The sequence below is a fragment of the Equus przewalskii genome, chromosome 10, assembly GCF_037783145.1.
Source record: "Equus przewalskii isolate Varuska chromosome 10, EquPr2, whole genome shotgun sequence".
Taxonomy (NCBI): domain Eukaryota; kingdom Metazoa; phylum Chordata; class Mammalia; order Perissodactyla; family Equidae; genus Equus; species Equus przewalskii.
Window position 1 is genome coordinate 36,576,521 of NC_091840.1, and position 18,855 is coordinate 36,595,375.

An 18,855-nucleotide genomic window follows, 5' to 3' on the forward strand; every position below is an offset into this window, starting at 1 on the left:
TATTTCAGAGACAATGCTGTGATTCGAACTGGAGGAAGGTCTACTGTGTCCTCTGCTTACCAGGGGGGAAGGGAGGGGGCTTTCCTGGATAACCCAACTTAAATGTAAAGTAGGTATCCAAAGACATATGTTTAAAAGAGGTTGTTTTCCCCCAACTTTTTATTTTGAAAATTTTCAAACTTATAGAAAAGTTTAAAGAACTGCACAGTGATTACTTGTTGCCCACTACGTAGATTCAGCAATTGTTAACATTTTGTCAGATATGCTTAATCTATAAGTAGATATGTGTTGTGTAGATATGTGACATTTTTTTTCCCCTGGAAAAATAAGTTGCAGGTATTATAAAACTTTAGTTAGAAATTGTGTTTGTAAATTTCTCTGCAAGGCCAATATCCATTTAAATGCCTTTGAAGGGGCTGGCCCTGTGGCCGAGTGGTTAGGTTCGCCGTCTCCGCTGCAGGCGGCCCAGTGTTTCGTTGGTTCGAATCCTGGGTGCGGACATGGCACTGCTCATCAAACCACGCTGAGGCAGCGTCCCACATGCCACAACTAGAAGGACCCACAATGAAGAATATACAACTATGTACTGGGGGGCTTTGGAGAGAAAAAGGAAAAAATAAAATCTTTAAAAAAATAAAAAATAAAAAAATAAATGCCTTTGAAGTAGTAGATACACTATAGGAAGGAACAAAGCTGCCCTGAAATAAAAAGGAACGTAATTTTTGTTTTTTATTTGGAATGAGTTCCTCTTATCTCCGTGAACTTAGTCATCTGCAGATTTTCACCTTCTTGCACTTAAGATAATCATAAGGTGTTTTGAAGCTAGTTTATTTTTCTTTTTGTTGCAGATGATCCCTCTGATAAGCCACCTTGCCGAGGCTGCTCCTCCTACCTCATGGAGCCCTATATCAAGTGTGCTGAATGTGGGCCACCTCCTTTTTTCCTCTGCTTACAGGTAACTCATTAAAGAGAGGCTTGCTTCTCCTAGCCTAGTTTTGTGGATAGAGTAAATTCAGAGATGACTATCAGTTGCTCAGAGGGACCATACCTTATTAAATCTGTTGCTTCCCGTCAATCTTCTATTACATGTTTTGCCAGTAAAATGTTGGGGAACAGAGCAGAAGGATGAGATAGACTGTTTAATATTCCACATCTATATATCAGCCTAATGCTTAACACTGTTCTTGCCAGTAGCTTTAGAGTATTGGGACTACTGGAAACAGAATTGGAGGATTATTCCTTTTGATAGCACCTATGACACTGTTTATTGTCTTTTTGAAGAATGATCTTTTGAGCAGGTGACAAACAAGGGAACAAACCATTTTGGTGGATGATGGCGGTAATAATAATACTAATTATAAGTGTCTACTCTGTGCCAGGCACTATTTTGAATACTTTACGTGAATTAACCTTTAAATCATCACTACAACCCTGTGAAGTAAGTATGATTAGTATCCCCATTTCATAGAGGAAACTCAGGCAAAGAGAGGTTAAGTAATTTGCTAAAGGTCACACAGCAAATACCATATTTTATGGGATCCCAGACGCTGTTGATTATAAGAAGCATCCCAATTTCAGAAATGTAAAAATGGCTGATAGAAGTTGTAATATACTATTTATTTTAAGATGAATCCTCATTTCAGAATTTTAAAATAGGAAAAAATGGTATCTTACAATTGCTGAAATGTGATAAATATGGAGCCAGGGTTCACATTTAGGCAGTCTGATTCCAGGGCTTATGCTCTTATCAAAGAAGGAGTTGTCCTAGAAAAAAGTCTTTTTTTAAGGTTGTTTTTTCTCTAGGTGGGCCACTGAAAAGCTGGGATCGTGAATATAACCCCATCCTATTGTGGCTCCTCACAAGATTAAGTGAATTCTTAATAACTCATTACAAGTAGAATACCCCCAAATCATCTTCTGTCTTTTAAGAAAGGATTTTAAAAAGTAGCTTTTTGGTTAACTTAATTTTCCTTTGTTTTGCAGTGTTTCACTCGAGGATTTGAGTACAAGAAACATCAAAGTGATCATACTTACGAAATAATGGTAATGATGAAGTTGCAGGGAATTTCCATTCATTTTTCGAGTATTATACTGGGCATTAGTCTTTTTTTCTTCATCTCCAAGTCTCTGTTTCCCTTTTCTCTCCTCTTCTGAATTAGGTAATTATTATCCAGTAAGCTTTTTAAGGTTTTATGTATCTAACAAGGCATTTAAATCTAAAAATCATTTTATATACTCAGATTTTTGTTTCAAATTAGAAGGAATTTAAAAGAAGTACTTTTTGAGATTTAATGATGTAAGAGTAAGAGGTATGCTACTGTTTAGGTCCATTGATAAACAGAGAGTAAATGTGTTGTTGCTGTGTTTTGGCTAGTGGTATTTTTATGTGGTTCATGTGAGCAGTGGTGAAGTTTATGTCTGGCACTCCATCTCCCTGCCTTGGGGAAACTAGTTACCCCTGAGAGTTAAATTATAAAATGAACATAGAGTGAATGATGTAATACATAAAATCACTTCAAAGAGACAGAGTGGCTTATAGGCCAGAATAAAACTTGGCTGTAATTTGATTGATGTATTTGCCACCTCTAAAGAAGAAACGAGAGGTGGTTGTTGATAGTGTCCTTCCAACTCTAGCCAGAGGAATGGGCGCTTTAATAAATCAAAGTGAATATTTGATCTGCTTGGCAGTTAGAATTACCTTTGTCAGGATAGTTTTCTCAGTTATCAGAGCATAACTCCTAGTTTACCAAGTGGTTTTCTTATATTTGGCCTTCTGTGTAGTTTTTCTTACAGGAAAGAATGCTGGCTAGGCATCTGCTTGACAGTAATAATTTCACATTGTGGATTAGTCCATTGACACTTGTGTTAGTTTTCTATTGCTGCCATAAATTACCAAAAATTAAGTGGCTTCAGACAACACAAATTTATCATGTCACAATCCTGTAGGTCAGAAGACCATTAGGCCCAGCTGGTTTGCTCCAGGTCCCACAAGGCTGTAATGAAGGTGTTGGCCACCCTGAGCTTTTATCTGGAGACCCTAGGGGGATCTGCTTCCGGTCCACTTCCATTATCATTCGGGTTGTTGACAGAATTCACTTCTGCTACTACTGCGTGTAGGACTGGTGCTACTGTTTCCTTATTTGCTGTTGACCAGGGCTTGCTTTCAGCCTCTAGAGGCTCCTGGCCCCCTTTCTCCATATTCAAAGCCAGCAATGGCAGGGAGTCCTTGAGGGGTTATTGATGAAATGCTTGCAGTCTCTCTGACCTCCCTTTCTGCTTCATCTGTCCTTTGCTGAATCTTTCTGACTCTTCTGCCTCTCTTTTTTACTTTTAAAGGTCCATGTGATTACATTGGGCCCACCTGGATAATCCAGGATAATCTGTCTATTTTAACGTCAGTTGATTAGTATCTTAATCCCATCAACAAAGTCCCTTCACAGCAATGTCTAGTTAGTGTTTGATTGAATAATCAGGGGGCAGGAATCTTGAGAGAAAAGGGGGACATCTTTAGAATTTCTGCCTACCACAGCACTGTAGTGTATCTACTTCAGTCTCTTAAAAGTTTAGAAAGGGGGCCGGTCCAGTGGTGCAGCGGTTAAGTTTGCACCTTCCGCTTCGGCAGCCTGGGGTTTGCCTGTTCGGATCCTGGGTGCAAACCTACACACTGCTTGTCAAGCCATGCTGTGGTAGGCATCCCACATATAAAAAGTAGAGGAAGATGGGCATGGATGTTAGCTCAGGCCCAGTCTTCCTCAGCAAAAAGAGGAGGATTGGTGGCAGATGTTAGCTCAGGGCTAATCTTCCTCAAAAAAAGAGAAAGTTTAGAAAAGGTGAATCATCATCTCTGAGTCTGACTATTTGTGGAGTCCTGTTTAAGATGAGTTTCTGGGCCTTTAATCCTGAGAGTCAGTTACTGGTCCATAATGAATTAAGCAAAGAAATGCTCCTTAGTAAGAGTTCTTGGCAGCCAACTGGCTAGCCTTCCCCTACCTCTTTCTAAACGCCTTCAGTCTTCTAAATAGTTTCTTCACTAATTATAAGACTTGGAATAGACTTTTTTATATTAGCCTGGGTTTTAGAGCAGTTATAGCTTCATAGCAAAATTGAGTAGAAAGGAGAGATTTTCCTTATTTCCTGACCTGACAAATGTATAGCCTCTCCCATTATCAACATCCCCCACCAGAGTGGCACATTTGTCATAGTTGATGAAGCTACACTGACACCTCATTATCACACAAAGTCCATAGTTCACATTTTAGAGTTCACTGTTAGTGTTGTACATTCTATGGGTTTGTATAAATATATAATGTCATGTATCCGCCATTATAGTGTAGGAGTTGTTTCATGGCCCTAAAAAGCCTCTGTGCTCTGCCTCTTCATCCCCCTACTCCCACCCCAAGCCCTGGCAACCACTGATCTTTTTTACAGTCTCCGTAGTTTTGCCTTTTGTAGAATGCCATATAGTTGGAATCATGTAGCCTTTTCAGATTGGCTTTTTTCACTTAGTGATATGTATTTAAGTTTCTTCCATATGTTTTCATAGCTTGATAGCTCATTTCTTTTTTGCACTGGATAATGTTCCATGATCTGTGTGTATCACAGTTTGTTTATCCATCCATCTACTGAAAGATGTCTTAGTTGCTTCCAAGTTTTGACAGTTATGAATAAAGTTGCTGTAAACATCCATGTGCAGGTTTTTGTGTGGAAAGGTTTTCAACTCCTTTGGGTTAAGACCAAGGAATGTGATTTCTGGATCACATGGTAAGAGTATGTTTCGTTTTGTAAGAAACTGACAAACTGTCTTCCAAAGTGGCTGTACCATTCATTCTGCATTCCCACCAGTGATGAATGCAAGTTCCTGTTGCTCCGCATCTTCACCAGCATTTGTTGTTGTCAGTGTTCTAGATTTTGTCTATTAGAATAGATATATAGTGGTATCTTGTTGTTTTAATTGGCATTTCTCTGGTAACTTGATGTGGATCATCCTTTCCTATAAATAAATTTTCCCCCTTTTGTTAGTTGCCAAATGACTGAAGGGTTGGGAGAGTGTGGTCAAAGTGGCTATGGCTTTGAGTTCATTTCACCAGGTTATCAGATCTTCAGAAAAGTGGTTTATTCTTTCCCAAATTCACACAAGAATGCTCAGAACCAGAATACAAATTTATTCATTTGAATTGTGAGAATAATTCCTTCAAGGATAATTCAGTATAAGTTGAGTAGATTGATGGTTATCCACTGTAGGAAAGCTGACCATGAGCTCTCTTTAGCTGTTCTGAGCACCATGCCTTCTGCATAATGGTGAAGGCACTAAGTTTCATTCCAAATCTACTTAATTCTTCTGATTACATCATTCTTTTCTCATGTACTCAACACCCGTACAAACACATGTCGGAATTCTGTCCTTTACTTTGGGGAGCCTTTAGAGGTTACTAATACTCCTTTTTTTCTGCCAGTCTTATCTATTCCCAGACAAGGGAAAGAAGAATCTTTCTTGTGTAGGAATGATGATCAAATTTTGGCTTTTACACATGAAGCCACTAAAAACTTGATTTTTTTTTTTTTTTGCATATGAAAACTTTAAATGGTTTTCAGTACTTTTGTCATCTCACAGTGCTGTATTTTTGGAAGTTACTCATGCTGTGGTGGGTGGTGCATTAATCAAGATTTCTGAGTTCTATGCCTATTTTTGTCTTATAATTCTTAGAACGTTGAACAAGTTAAGGCACCTTTTCTGCCACACCCTTTAACCAGTGATTCTTTTTTTTTTTGAGGGAGATTAGCCCTGAGCTAACATCTGCTGCCAATCCTCCTCTTTTTGCTGAGGAAGACTGGCCCTGAGCTAACATCCATGCCCATCTTCCCCTACTTTATATGTGGGGCGCCTACCACAGCATGGCTTGCCAATTGGTGCCGTGTCCGCACCCGGGATCCGAACCGGCGAACCCTGGGCCACCAAAGCAGAATGTGTGCACTTAACTGCTGTGCCACTGAGCCGACCCCATATACCAGTGATTATTAAACTTTAGTGCATCAGAATCACCTGGGGCTTCTTAAAATTATAAATTCCTAGACCCTGCTGTTAGAGATTCTGATTTAGTAGGGCTGAGATTGGGTTCGGGAATTGAATAACATTGATTCATCCTTAAGAAAAACTGCCTTATGCCCATTTATTTATTTTTTGGTATAGAAAGTCTTTCTCATTTATCTCACAGTAAAGTTGGTGAGGGCTAATTAATATTCCAAAATACAGTTTTTGAAATAACATAGGCTCTTCAACTATGAGTTGTCTTATTTAAGTATATTAATGGTACTTGCTAGATTGAGTGATGATTGTGAATTTAGCATAGACTGTGAAATTTCTCTCTTAGATCTCATAGTACCTCATGTGCTAGATGTATTCATAATATGTGCTCAGATAAAAATGTATTGCTTATTAGTATTGTAATCTCACAAATCATCACAGAGATTTTCTGTCATTAACAAAAGATGTAACAATTTCTGAATGCCTGTGTAATCTGAAGACCTTGTGTCACTTTTTTTTTTAATTTATAGAAAATTTTAGACATACACTAAAATAGAAGGAATGGTGCTTCAGTTATCTATTGCTACCTAACAGCTACCTCAAAACTTCTTGGTTTAAAGATATTTTTATTTTTCCTCTTTCTCCCCAAAGCCGCCTGGTACATAGTTGTGTATTTTTAGTTGTGGTTCCTTCTCGTTGTAGCATGTGGGAGGCCACCTCAGCATGGCTTGATGAGCGGTGCCATGTCCGCGCCCAGGATTCAAACTGGCGAAACCCTAGGCCGCTGAAGCAGAGCGTGCGAACTTAACCACTCAGCCACAGGGCCGGCCCCAACTTCTTGGTTTAAAATAACCATTTTATTATCTCCCACAGTTTTGTGGGTCAGGAATTCAGGTTGGGCACAGGGACAGTGGCTTTCGATTTCATGAGATGTGCTGGGGCTGGAAGTCCAAGGGCCTTTTTTCACACTCTTGGCACCTCAGGATGGCTTGAATTGATTGGAAGTTAGCTGGAACATCTTAACTGCCAGAGGCCCTGGTTCTTCTCCAGGTAGCCTTGAGACCTCTCCTTCATGTGGCTTCTCCACATGGTCTTTCCAGCAAAGAGGCTAGATTTCTTGCATGGTGGTTCAGGGCTCCCAAGAGCACAAAAGTGGAAGCTGCCAGGCCTTCTTAACCAAGTCACAGATGTAGCCCATATTGAATGGCAAGGGGTTAGACAGGATGTGAATTCTAGGAGTTCATTGGAGGCCACCATTGTAACCAGCTACCACACATAGTATAATGAATTGCCATATACCTGTCACTAGCTCTGAAAATTATCAACTCATAGCCTATCTTGTTTCATCTAACCTTCTATCTCTCCAGACTATTTTGAAGCAAATCTCTCAGACGTTATATCATTTCATCTGTAAATATATATATTTTTTAAGATTTTATTTTTCCTTTTTCTCTCAAAGCCCCCCAGTACATAGTTGTGTATTTTCAGTTGGGAGTCCTTCTAGTTGTGGCATGTGGGACGCCGCCTCAGCATGGCTTGATGAGCAGTGCCATGTCTGCGCCCAGGATTCGACCCAGCTAAACCCTGGGCGGCTGAAGCAGAGTGCACGAACTTAATCACTCGGCCATGGGGCTGGCCCCTCATGTGTAAATATTTTATTAGATCTCTCTCTAAAATTAATTCGAATCACTTTTCACATTTCCCTAATCATCTTGATGTGGATTAAGGCTGCCCCAGGTAGAGAAGCCCAAGGTGACCTGGCCTACATGCCAAACTATATGACGCGGTGGATTTTTATGGTATGAATTAGGGCTGCCCCAGGGAGAGAAGCCCAGGGCATCCTCACCTACATGCCGATCTATTTGACCAGATTCGTGTCTAAAGTTATATGACCGCACAATAACTGGACCCCATCTGCACTGAAATCATTTAATGACTTTTTACATCATCTTTTCTTTTCCCAGTAAAAATAAGTCACATACCCATGCCTTATAAAATTAACCCTAACCCTCAACTCAGGGCAGCAGCAGGAGCTCTGACTGCCCATGGGTCCTGTCCCCATGCTATTCCATACTATTCTCTAAATAAAAGAGCACTACTGCCAGACCTTGAGGGTCCAAGAAATCTTTCTTTCGACTCTTCGGCTCGCCGTCCCCGCATCAATCTCATGAAAGCTTTTTTAAAAATCTCTGCTCCCTTCTCACCCTTGAGACAATCACTCTTCTGATTTTTATCAACATAGATCACTTTTGCACATTCTAGAACTGCATATATATGGATTCATACTGTATGTACTCTGGTTTGTTTTTCTCATTCAGCATGTTTTTGAGATTTATTCATGTTTGTTCATAGTAGTTCATTCCTTTTGTTACTGAGTAATATTCCATGGTATGAATATAACGCAGTTTATTTATCCTTTCTCCTGTTGATGGACAGCTGGGCTTTGCCTAGTTTTTGGCTATTATGAATAAAGCTGCTATGAACATTCTCGTATGAGGCTTTCTGGTAGACATATATTTTCATTTTTCTTGGATAAATAGTAGTGGAATTGCTCAGTCATAGAATACATAATTATTTAACTTTTAAGAAACTGTCAGAAAGTTTCCTAATTAGATTGTATCATTTTACACCTCCCCAGCAATGTATGAGAGTTCTGATTGCTTCAGATGCTTGTCAATTTTTGATAGTTTCTTCATTTCAGCTGTTCTAATGGGTATCCTGAGTGTGTAGTGGTATCATAAAACTTTTTTTCTTTAAATTTTATAGTTTGTTCTAATTGGGATACAGATAACATCCAAACATTCCAATGGTTGCCTCTTATGTATTTTCTATTCTGTGAGTTCTCCCTCCCTCTCCCTTCCTCCCTTTCCTCTCTCTTTCTCTCATTTCTTATAGTTTGATTTTTAAAAACCTAGGTAGTTTGTCTTACAGATCTTAGTACAGTCTGGATTTTGCTGATTTACATGTTCCTTGGTCTTCTGTGTTTCCTATAAATTGGTAGTTACATATAGTGGCTACATCAGATTCATTTATGATCATTGTTTAGGTCTATTCATCAGGGATTGCAAAATAGTTATCTTTTAATTATATCACTCCTTTTAATTTATGAGTTAAAATAATTCTATAAAAAGAAACTTTTCATCATTATTTTTGTGGCCACCCTGTGGTAAAGTTTGTACAGGAAAGGCGAGATAAATACCTGGTTATTTCCCTTTATTTACTAGTTATGAAAATATGAGTTGGTTCCCTGGCATCCTCTAGATGTTTATAGTTTTTGATGTGTTTCAGTCCTTTGCAGTTATTATACTTATTAATACTCAAAATGTTCCATTTTTGGTTTGTGGGGGCCTCTATAAGTTGGCCTCTGAATCCTTTTGACATGACCCTTACAGTCTTTAGAGAGCTTCTTTGCTTTCCAGTATGACAAAATGTTCCAGTCTCGTCTTGTGCATTTCCTGACCCAAACCTGGAATCAGCTTTTCCTTCAAGGAGTCTTGGTTCCTTTAGTGGGAAATAGTATTTAGAGACTGCATACTGGCTGCTAGAAGTGTTCATTGCTACTGGACTGGTCATTATTTCCAGACCTTTTTATTGAACAGTTTTAGGAAATTATTCTTTTAAGACAAAATACATCCTGAGTTCATACTGAAACTTTCAATTCAAATACAAGGCTACAAGGTTTTTACATAATCTCGTAGATCTTACTTCTATATCTTTTTTTTCCCAAGCCAAAAATCTCACTGCCCAGTGATGCCAACACACTTACTTACTTGCTTTACCCCATAACACATCCACATAGCATAATCTCAGAATCACTATGCTAACACTACTGAAAACAATTTAAGATCTTTTTTTGGCAGTTCCTTTTACTTTTAAGGTATATTCCGCTAGTGATATATAGTCAGATTACTGTGTTTTAAAGTCACTTGGGATAGCTTCTTTCTGTGTGATTATGCCTTAAAATTAATTTGTGGGTTCATTTGGTACTTTTGCATTTGATTCTTATGATCTTGAAATTTAATAATTAATGTACAGTATTTATGTATTCAAAGTCAAATCTACAAAATAAGAAATATCCAAAGAGGTCTGGCTTCTATCCCTGTCCTTTTTAAACTATTTTTTCCCTCCCTCCCCCATAGGTAACCTTTTTTTTTTAATGTATGGTTTATTCTTCCATTTTAAAAAACGCAAATACACACATTTGTATTCGCCTCTTTCTTAGCTAAATGGGAACATACTATAATGTTTATCTCTACTTTTGTGATATGTTTAAAAATATATATATATTTCTGCATGAGTTACATGGCATTTATGGCTGATAATATTTATTGGAGACTCTTGTAGTTAATGGTAGAAATAGGAATGGGAGTAGGACAATAGGTAGGAGTACGAGTGGGACAACTAATTAGAATGTACTTTAGGTACTTCTCAATACTATGAAAATGATGGTCATTTGACTATAAATTAGTATTACATTTGAGGTTGCTGGGTTCCATTTCTATACCTGTTCTTAGGCAAAATTTTTTCCTCATTAGACCTCAGATTTTCCTGTTCTTGACCCCAGCTGGACTGCTCAAGAAGAAATGGCCCTTTTAGAAGCTGTGATGGACTGTGGCTTTGGAAATTGGTAAGAGCTTGGTGTTAAAGGTTGTCCTGCCTTAGTGGGCTCAGAGAATGTGCTGTTGAAGTGTAAAGGAGGAGCCTTAGAAAGAGGAGTCTGGGGGCCATGTGTGGCTTTTCTGTTGCCCTGTGACTTAGAGACAAGTCCTTTTCCCCTCTGCAGATTATTTTCCTGGGCTGAAATGCCTCGCAGGGCTGTGGGTTGTTTAGTGATTCATGACTGGGCAGCTCTAAAAGGCCACTTTGGATTTATCAACATGGAGAAGGTTGGTTATTCTTTTCTGAAAGGTGGGGAAGTTTAGACTTACTAGTCGTTGCCCCTGTCTGATTTTATGAATTTTTCTTGGCTATAGATGCCCTCGTCATTTAAGTGAGTCAGATGTTAGGGAGCTGGCCATAGCTTACCTGAGATTCCAGTTTGACAGACTTCCTATTTGCATTCCCTGTTTTCAGCTTGTGGATTCCTGCCTTAGTCCAAGCTTGGCAGAATTAAACAGTACTCATTGCTGTTACCCTAGGAGGCAACACCACTTAATACTAATAACAGCACTTTTGTTTTTGCCTTTTGGGAGTACTTTCACACTGATGATTTAATTTTGTGAACTCCACAGCAGAGGCATTATTAAATATATTTTGTTCACAAAGAATCTGAAGGGAGTTAAAATGATCTCTCATGATCACATAGCTTATTAGTGAAGGGCTCTTAACTAGATCTTCCCTGTCCTGACTTTCTAGTATATACAGTCTATCCGGATATTAATAACATGTACTGTGCTGCCTCTCTTATGTCCAGGCCCTGAAGGAGACTTGAGTTTAGTTCACATTTTGCTTGTATTCATTCGTTCAGCATTTATTAAGCATCAAACTATTGTGTGCTATGGGGAATGCCAAAAAAGATAGAAAAATTGATCACCCGTGAGGAGCTTGCTAGTCGTCTTTGGCTTTTTTGGTTTTTCATTTTTTGCTTTCCATTCTAATGCTCTAAAATGGGCTAATCCTCCCTGTCCCCCTTCCCTCTTAACAAAGACCACAAAACAGACTATTATTTTTCTATCTACTGTGGGTGAGGTGCTAAGCTTGTTGGTGAGGGTGCTAGAATTATGATATGTATCCTACCTTCAAGAAGCTTATAGTCTAGTAGGGGAATCAAAATATACAGAGAGATGATCGAAGTACAAAGCAGAGCATAGTAATGCTTTAGAAGAAGGACAGATGAAGTACTATGAAAGAGAGAGGTTGAGAAGGGACTTGGAGGGGTTTCACCTCTACCTCTCTACCATATGGGCTAGGAGTCGGGTCTCGAGTACAAGTTCTGGCTTTGTGAGTTATGTGCTTTGCGTTCTTGAGCAAGTTTCTTCTTTTTTTTTTTTTTAGATTTTATTTTTTCCTTTTTCTCCCCAAAGCCCCCCAGTACATAGTTGTATATTCTTCGTTGTGGGTCCTTCTAGTTGTAGCATGTGGGACGCTGCCTCAGCGTGGTTTGATGAGCAGTGCCGTGTCCGTGCCCAGGATTCGAACCAACGAAACACTGGGCCGCCTGCAGCGGAGCGCACAGACTTAACCACTCGGCCACGGGGCCAGCCCCATGAGCAAGTTTCTTAGTCTCTTTGGGCCTGATTATTTTATCTGTGAAATCAAGATAGGAAATACACCACATGGTTAATACTAGGATTAACTTAAATTATGTTATGAATGTTTGTAGTTTAGTACTTGGCCTATTGCAGGAACTCCAGTAAAGAAACACTTGTTCATGTGAAGTGTTTTGTAAACTATAAGACACGCAAATATAAAACTATACTTATGTACATTTTGAATGTTCTGAAGTGGCTTACTATTTATAGCAATTCTTTTCCTGGGGAGGGAAATTTACAGATTTGCTAGTGATCCTCCTTGGTGGAAAGGAAAGGGCTTTTTAGATATTGCTTCTATATCTTGGAACAGCAAGATTTGGAACATCAGATTATATCAATGCTAGACTTATATTTGTGTCATTGTTCTTTTGACGTCTCCATGATAATCAGTTTGGAAGTATCAAATTCCAGACATTATGTGGACAGGACTTGACATATGGAAAGAACAAACGATGCTTTGACCATTGTTTATAAATGAAAGCACTACTTCCTTCTCTTTTTTCCTCACACTCCTATAGGCAGGATGTAGCCAATCAGATGTGCACCAAGACAAAGGAAGAGTGTGAGAAGCACTATATGAAGCATTTCATCAATAACCCTCTGTTTGCATCTACCCTGTTGAATCTGAAACAAGCAGAGGAGGCAAAAACTGCTGACACAGCCATTCCATTTCACTGTAAGTTCCTTCCTGTGTTGGTAAGAGATACTTAGTGCATCCTTGGGCCCTGTTGCTGTAGTAGATAAACAGTAGTTTGGTGATCTGGACAGCTAAAGAGCTTATGGGAGTTAGGAGGAGTTGGCATGGCAGTTATTGAGAGTCAGGGCCATAATGGGGCAAAAAGATAATGTATTTCAGAGGTCAGTTCTATAATGGATATCAGGATGCCTGGATCAAGTGTGTAGTTCCACCTACTCTGAGGCTCTTGAACATATCAGTTAACTTTAAGCTTGCTTCCTTGGGACGAGATGTCCAAAATGAACCAAGCTTTCCATGCTCTTGTGAGTACAAGCCTTTTTATAACCCCTTTGGAGGGTTTCTGACTGTAGATGTTAGTTATTTAAGAGAGTGCAGTATTGGACTTGGTGTTAATCATCCCAGTATTAAGTCTAAGAAGCAATTTGTTATTTTTGTTCACTTGGTTGTGGTAGTAATAGCAAGCCTTTTTTTTACATCTTATGTGGCTGAGGGACTCATGGGTCTTCTAACAAAACATAATGAGAACCATGATGAATTATAAATGACATCGCTCATGAATGACTCCCAGAGCACAAGTAATGAGATATGAATGTTTTCCTCCCCCACCCCATTCCTCACATTCTCTAGAAACAGTTTCACTAAATCAAAGCCTGATGATACCTCCTATCTGAGTAGCACTTTGGATGTTAGTGCCTTGTTCTCAAATCAGTTAGATCATTTCTTCCTCATAGCCACCCGGTGAGACAGGCAGAGCAAGTGCTTTGTTTTAAACATGAGGAAGCTGAGATTCAGAAAGGTTAAGTAATTTGTTCAAGGTGATGGGACTAGTGGATGTTAGAACTGGAACTCAATTCCAGCTAACTTTCAATTCCAGTGTTTTTTTTGCCTCTCAGTTAGGTGATATTTGTAAGTTGAGGTTGGTCCTAAGGGGTCAGGGAGCTGAAACAGACAGGGTTATGTTATCACAGAGAGGTACTTATGTTCTGTAATATTAATGGAAGGATCCTTGGTTTTCTCTCATGTTAGAAAAGCAAAAATCAGAGGAAATTTCTCCATATTTGTTTAGAAGATTCCCAAAGTCTTAGTATCCTTTTAAAGAAATCAATGTGTTTCCATAATACTTTATCTTTTTCACTTTTCCATTTATAAAAATCTTTTGAATTTTATTTATTCTCTCAGACACAGTCTTTCTCCAAACAAAAATATTTCAGAGTATAAATGAGAGCTATTTCTGTGTCAGTTTTTTCATGCTCATATTTTATTAAGTAACTAAGAAAAACCCTAAATTCTTCCAGCTGCAGATGACCCTCCCCGACCTACCTTCGACTCCTTGCTTTCTCGGGACATGGCAGGATACATGCCAGCTCGAGCAGATTTCATTGAGGTAGGAGAAACTTGTTTTTGTTTTGGATATTTCTCTTACTCATAGATTCCGTACCCCTAAAAAGAGATTTTCAAAGCACTATAATTTGGAGGGCCTTATTTAGGCAGCTACATTTTCTTCTATTTGAGTACCTTTTCTCATTTGTAAACATTTTCACGTGGAGAATAGTAAAAGTTCTTCAGACCAAGAACCTATTTCTTAAGTTGCGTTGGTGTTGGTTCCCACTTCGTTAGTAGGTCTGGGGTTTCTGTAGTCTGGTTCACATGCCACACCTTGGGAGTTTCAAGGTTGTACTATATCGGGGGTTGGCAGACTTTTTCTATTAAGGGCCAGGTAGTAAATGTTTTATGTTTTGTAGACCATAAAGTCTCCGTTGCAACTAAACTTTGTCATTACTGTGCAAAAGCAGCATAGGTAATACATAAACAGGTGAGGATGCCTGTGCTTCGATAAAACTTTATTTACAAAAACAGGCAGGAGACTGAATTTAGTCCATAGGCTGTAGTTTGCTGCCCCCCATACTGTAGTCACAGGTATATAAAGAATGATGAATCTGTATAAAAGCTGTGTTCCTCATTCAGCCATGGAGTTAAAAGCCATGCGACTAGTCGCAAGTATCGATTTATCATCTAATCCACAATTACTGTGCTTCTGAAGGTAATTTGAATGTTTAGCAAACTACAAATAATTTTGCTAGCCACGCCCAGGTCAACATTTTGTTCATGGCAGCTGACATTGTAGAGTTACCCCATGGACACGATGCAGACGGTTTTTTTACCTAAATACTTGAAGGCCTAGTCAGAGTTAGATTTTCTTGGGTTGCATTATATGAACAGATAACTTTTAATTTTTAGAACAATAGGTTTTGCTTCATTCCTAGACTCATAACTTACTCCTTTTTTGCTGTCATTACTGCCTGAAAGCCTCTGAGACTTTTCCCATGACTTATTTGTGGCAGTATCCTGGCCTTGTACCCCATTCAGTACTTTTGACAAGTGTTTTTGTATTTTCTGTTTGCTTCTAAAGCATGGCTACTATAAAGGCATTACTCAAAGCTGATGGGTTTGGGGTGGGAATTTTTTTTCCCCTAACAGGAATTTGACAATTATGCAGAATGGGACTTGAGAGACATCGATTTTGTTGAAGATGACTCGGACATTTTACATGGTAACATTTTATTTTAGCAAATGTTTTTATTGAGTGCAAACTGTGTGATGACACTGTGTTGGGTACTAGGAATATAGGATGAATAAAACATGTCCCTTGCCCTTATGGGACTCAAAATCTAGTGGTTAAGTTGCTGAACTTACACTGTTGTTGGGTTTTGACTACAATGAAAAATAACATTTGTGATGATGGTGAGAATGTTGATCACGTAATGGTAGTTGGCAATATCCCATCCCTCGGACTGTGTGATCTTTCTTTTGACCAAGGTAAGCCTACACTGAGGTAATTGGTTAAATGGCCCTCACTACCTCCTTAGAAGAAAGGGAATCAGTGTGAAGACCTTGGGACTTTAGCAACTGCTGATACTAGATGTTCACTATAATTTGTTACCCTGAATTTCCCATAGCAGGGAAAAAGAATGGAAGTTCTTCAAGGGTTTTTGGAGCAAGATTGGGATTTTCTTATTTTTCAGAACTGTTGAATTTTTAGCACTTCTGAATTCTCATCTAAATTTAGCCCTGTAGGGATTTATGTCAATTCTTTTGTTATAATGTAATTGGTTAATGCCAACAGGGCTCTTCAAGTGGACAGTTCGACTTTCATTGAATCTCTTTTTTTCCTGTCTTTCCATTTTCAGTGAACTACGTATTTAAAATGATCCCCAGTCTTCTTTCATTTTAGTCCATAATTGAATATGATGCAGTAGATGAATAATGCTCCCTTGCATTCCATATTCCCCAAACAGCATCTTCATTGTTTCTCTTAAATCTTTATCCCAGGCAGGAAAGGCAAGTGGAATCCTTCTTGAATTATAAATCAATTTTTCATGTTGTGTTAATTGGTACTTTGTCACTAGAAGGGGAATTTGATTCTTCTCTCTAGAGAAGCTCTGTCTAGGTATTCATTACATCAGAACTGGGACCAAGAAAGAGTCATAAAAGTTTTACCTTCAGAATTTTTTCTCTACGTGTATCTTGAGCCATTTTCTTTGCAAAATTTCATTCCTCTTATCTTCTCCCACACAGCTTTAAGGAAAGTCAAAGTGACGCAGGTTGAACTAAAAGAGGAAAGCTTGAAAGCAAACTACTTTAGCATTCACTAGATCTATTGTATTTGTTCAGTCTTCCATGTCAATCTCTTCTTTTCAACCCCGGTTATCATCTTTTCTCACCTCTCTGTTGTTCCCTTGAAGGTAGTGTGCAGTTGGCTGTTCAGTATTTCTTCTCAGACACACCAGTTTTAATTAAAATGGTATTGTTTCCTGGCTTGTGTCCTTCTTATCCAGAATGCAAAAAAAGCAGCTTCACAAATATCCTTTTAGATACTGTTAATAAGTGCCGAACTTTTAAAAGTCAGAATGTAGTGTCAGTAATGGCTCGACCATGTAAGGGACTTGCTGAATCACTTCTTTAGGCCCTAATCCAAGGTCTTCATTCTTAAGCCTCAACATTATTAAGAAAACTGTAGTAATGGTTCGTACTTCATTTCACGCTTCATTCTTTGTAGATGCAGGATTTCTTCTGGTACATTTGTGGTCCTTTAAGTGGTGGCAAAAGGAAAAAAATCAGAAAGAAGCAGTTGACTGATTAGCAATTTTTATTTCAGTTACCATTTCAAACCTATAATGACTTTAGTTATTTGTGCTCTTCTTACGATTTCTACAACCTTGTAAGTCATTTGATTCTAGTTTATTTGAACTAGAACTGAAGTGTCAGTTATTGATTGTTATACGTAAGTAGCTTTAATAGAATGTAAGTAATAATCCTTCTCTCGCCTTTCCCTTCCTGTCTAGTAGCAAACTGTAAGATGTTTAGATGGGTGCTTTTTAAAAGGTGTAATGTTTTAAAGAGATTTGGCAGCACTAGATTTCAAAGGGATGACTTGCTGGTGCCACAAAGGGGATGTTTTGTTTATGGCTGTGAGTTCTTATATAGCTCCTCTGGTTGCATGACCTACTGTCCACTGGGGCATATTGCCCCTGACCTGAGCAGTTTCTCCCAGAGCACTTAGTGAAGGGGATTAAGATCCCAAGGAGACTCAGGAAGGAATGAGAAGGAGTTTCCTAAGCACACCTAGAACAGAGAGAGGGCATGTATTTTATGCAAAACAGGACGCTGATTCAACCTCAGGCTTGCTTCTGACTCACTGTGTCATCTTGGGCAAGTCCTTGGAATCTTGCTTGCTGTTTCTTTGTGTCCCGTGCCATAAAGAAGGGATAACACTGGTTAGTCAGAGAGTGTGAATGTCTCTAATGAAAGATGGTACATAATTCAGATTGGTGTTATTACCATTCCATTATACCATCATACTCTTAATATTACTGAGCATTAATAACATTCCTTTTATGTTCCCTCATTTATGGTGAGGTTCCCTCACTTATGCTACTAGAAGGAAGCAAACTGTTTGGCTGGGTTCTCTATTCTATCCTAGGACATCTAGAAGATCGGCTGATGCCACCAACCCTTTTTCCTCACCCAAAGACTTTTGCTATGATTCACGGAATTTGTCTAATAAAATGGGTTTGGATGGTAATTATAGAAGCCTGGGACACAATGGAGGGATAATTAATTGCATTCTAACCATACCAGAAGGCTTTCAGAATGGGCTCAAAAAGGATACTGCAAGTGAAACAGTGCCTGAGGAAGAAAATAAGGAAGTTCTGGGATCCCATATAATCCTCATATGTTATTGAAATTGCAGAAATTATTGGTTCATAAAGAGATTCAGAAGACTCATAACCTGGCACTCTCCTGTGTCATGGTATGTTGTGGGATCTCAGTGCAGATGCATAGTGTAGTTCTCTTTTCCTGAGGAGACATCACTTCCCAACTACTTTTGTTTGGGAAAATCTCTTCTAAATTTGTGGATTCCTCTTTCCCAGAGTTTCATGGGTTCTAAAACCCTGGGTGCAGCACCTTCCCATCATTGCCGTCCCATAACCCAGGCAAGCAGGAGGCATTATGAGCTTCTTCCTATATGTTGGGTCTGTGTTTTCAGAGCTTTTCAGGGTAGCACAGTGAAACAGTTTACTCTCCCTCTGTTTGGAAAGCTAATTTCAGCAAAATTTCTTGGCCAGGCATGGATACTCCCCCTTTAAAAATTTTCTTTAGGGGCTGGCCCTATGGCCAGTTGGTTAAGTTTTGCGTGATCCGCTTCGGAGGCCCAGGGTTTCGCCGGTTCGGATCCTGGGCTCAGACACGGCACCGCTCATCAGGCCACGTTGAGGTGGCATCCCACATGCCACAACTAGAGGGACCCACAACTAGAATATGCAACTATGGACTGGGGGGATTTGGGGAGAAAAAGCAGGAGAAAAAAAAACGATTGGCAACAA

At 39.0% G+C, this 18,855-nt stretch overlaps 1 protein-coding gene across 6 annotated transcripts in view; it reads left to right on the forward strand.

Annotated features, from left to right (window-relative positions):
• Positions 1 to 18,855, forward strand: part of TADA2A (transcriptional adaptor 2A) — a 49,597-nt gene that overhangs the window by 8,546 nt on the left and 22,196 nt on the right. For 4 of the 6 annotated variants that reach the window (XM_070562428.1, XM_070562431.1, XM_070562429.1 and 1 more), the window contains exons 3-8: positions 849 to 955; positions 1,984 to 2,043; positions 10,558 to 10,649; positions 12,792 to 12,949; positions 14,266 to 14,354; positions 15,449 to 15,521. In XM_070562428.1, the coding sequence (XP_070418529.1) occupies positions 849 to 955; positions 1,984 to 2,043; positions 10,558 to 10,649; positions 12,792 to 12,949; positions 14,266 to 14,354; positions 15,449 to 15,521 (579 nt within the window). Of the gene's footprint in view, positions 1 to 848; positions 956 to 1,983; positions 2,160 to 10,557; positions 10,650 to 12,791; positions 12,950 to 14,265; positions 14,355 to 15,448; positions 15,522 to 18,855 lie in introns of all 6 variants that reach the window. The other 2 variants (XM_070562433.1, XM_070562434.1) reach the window with 1 other exon arrangement.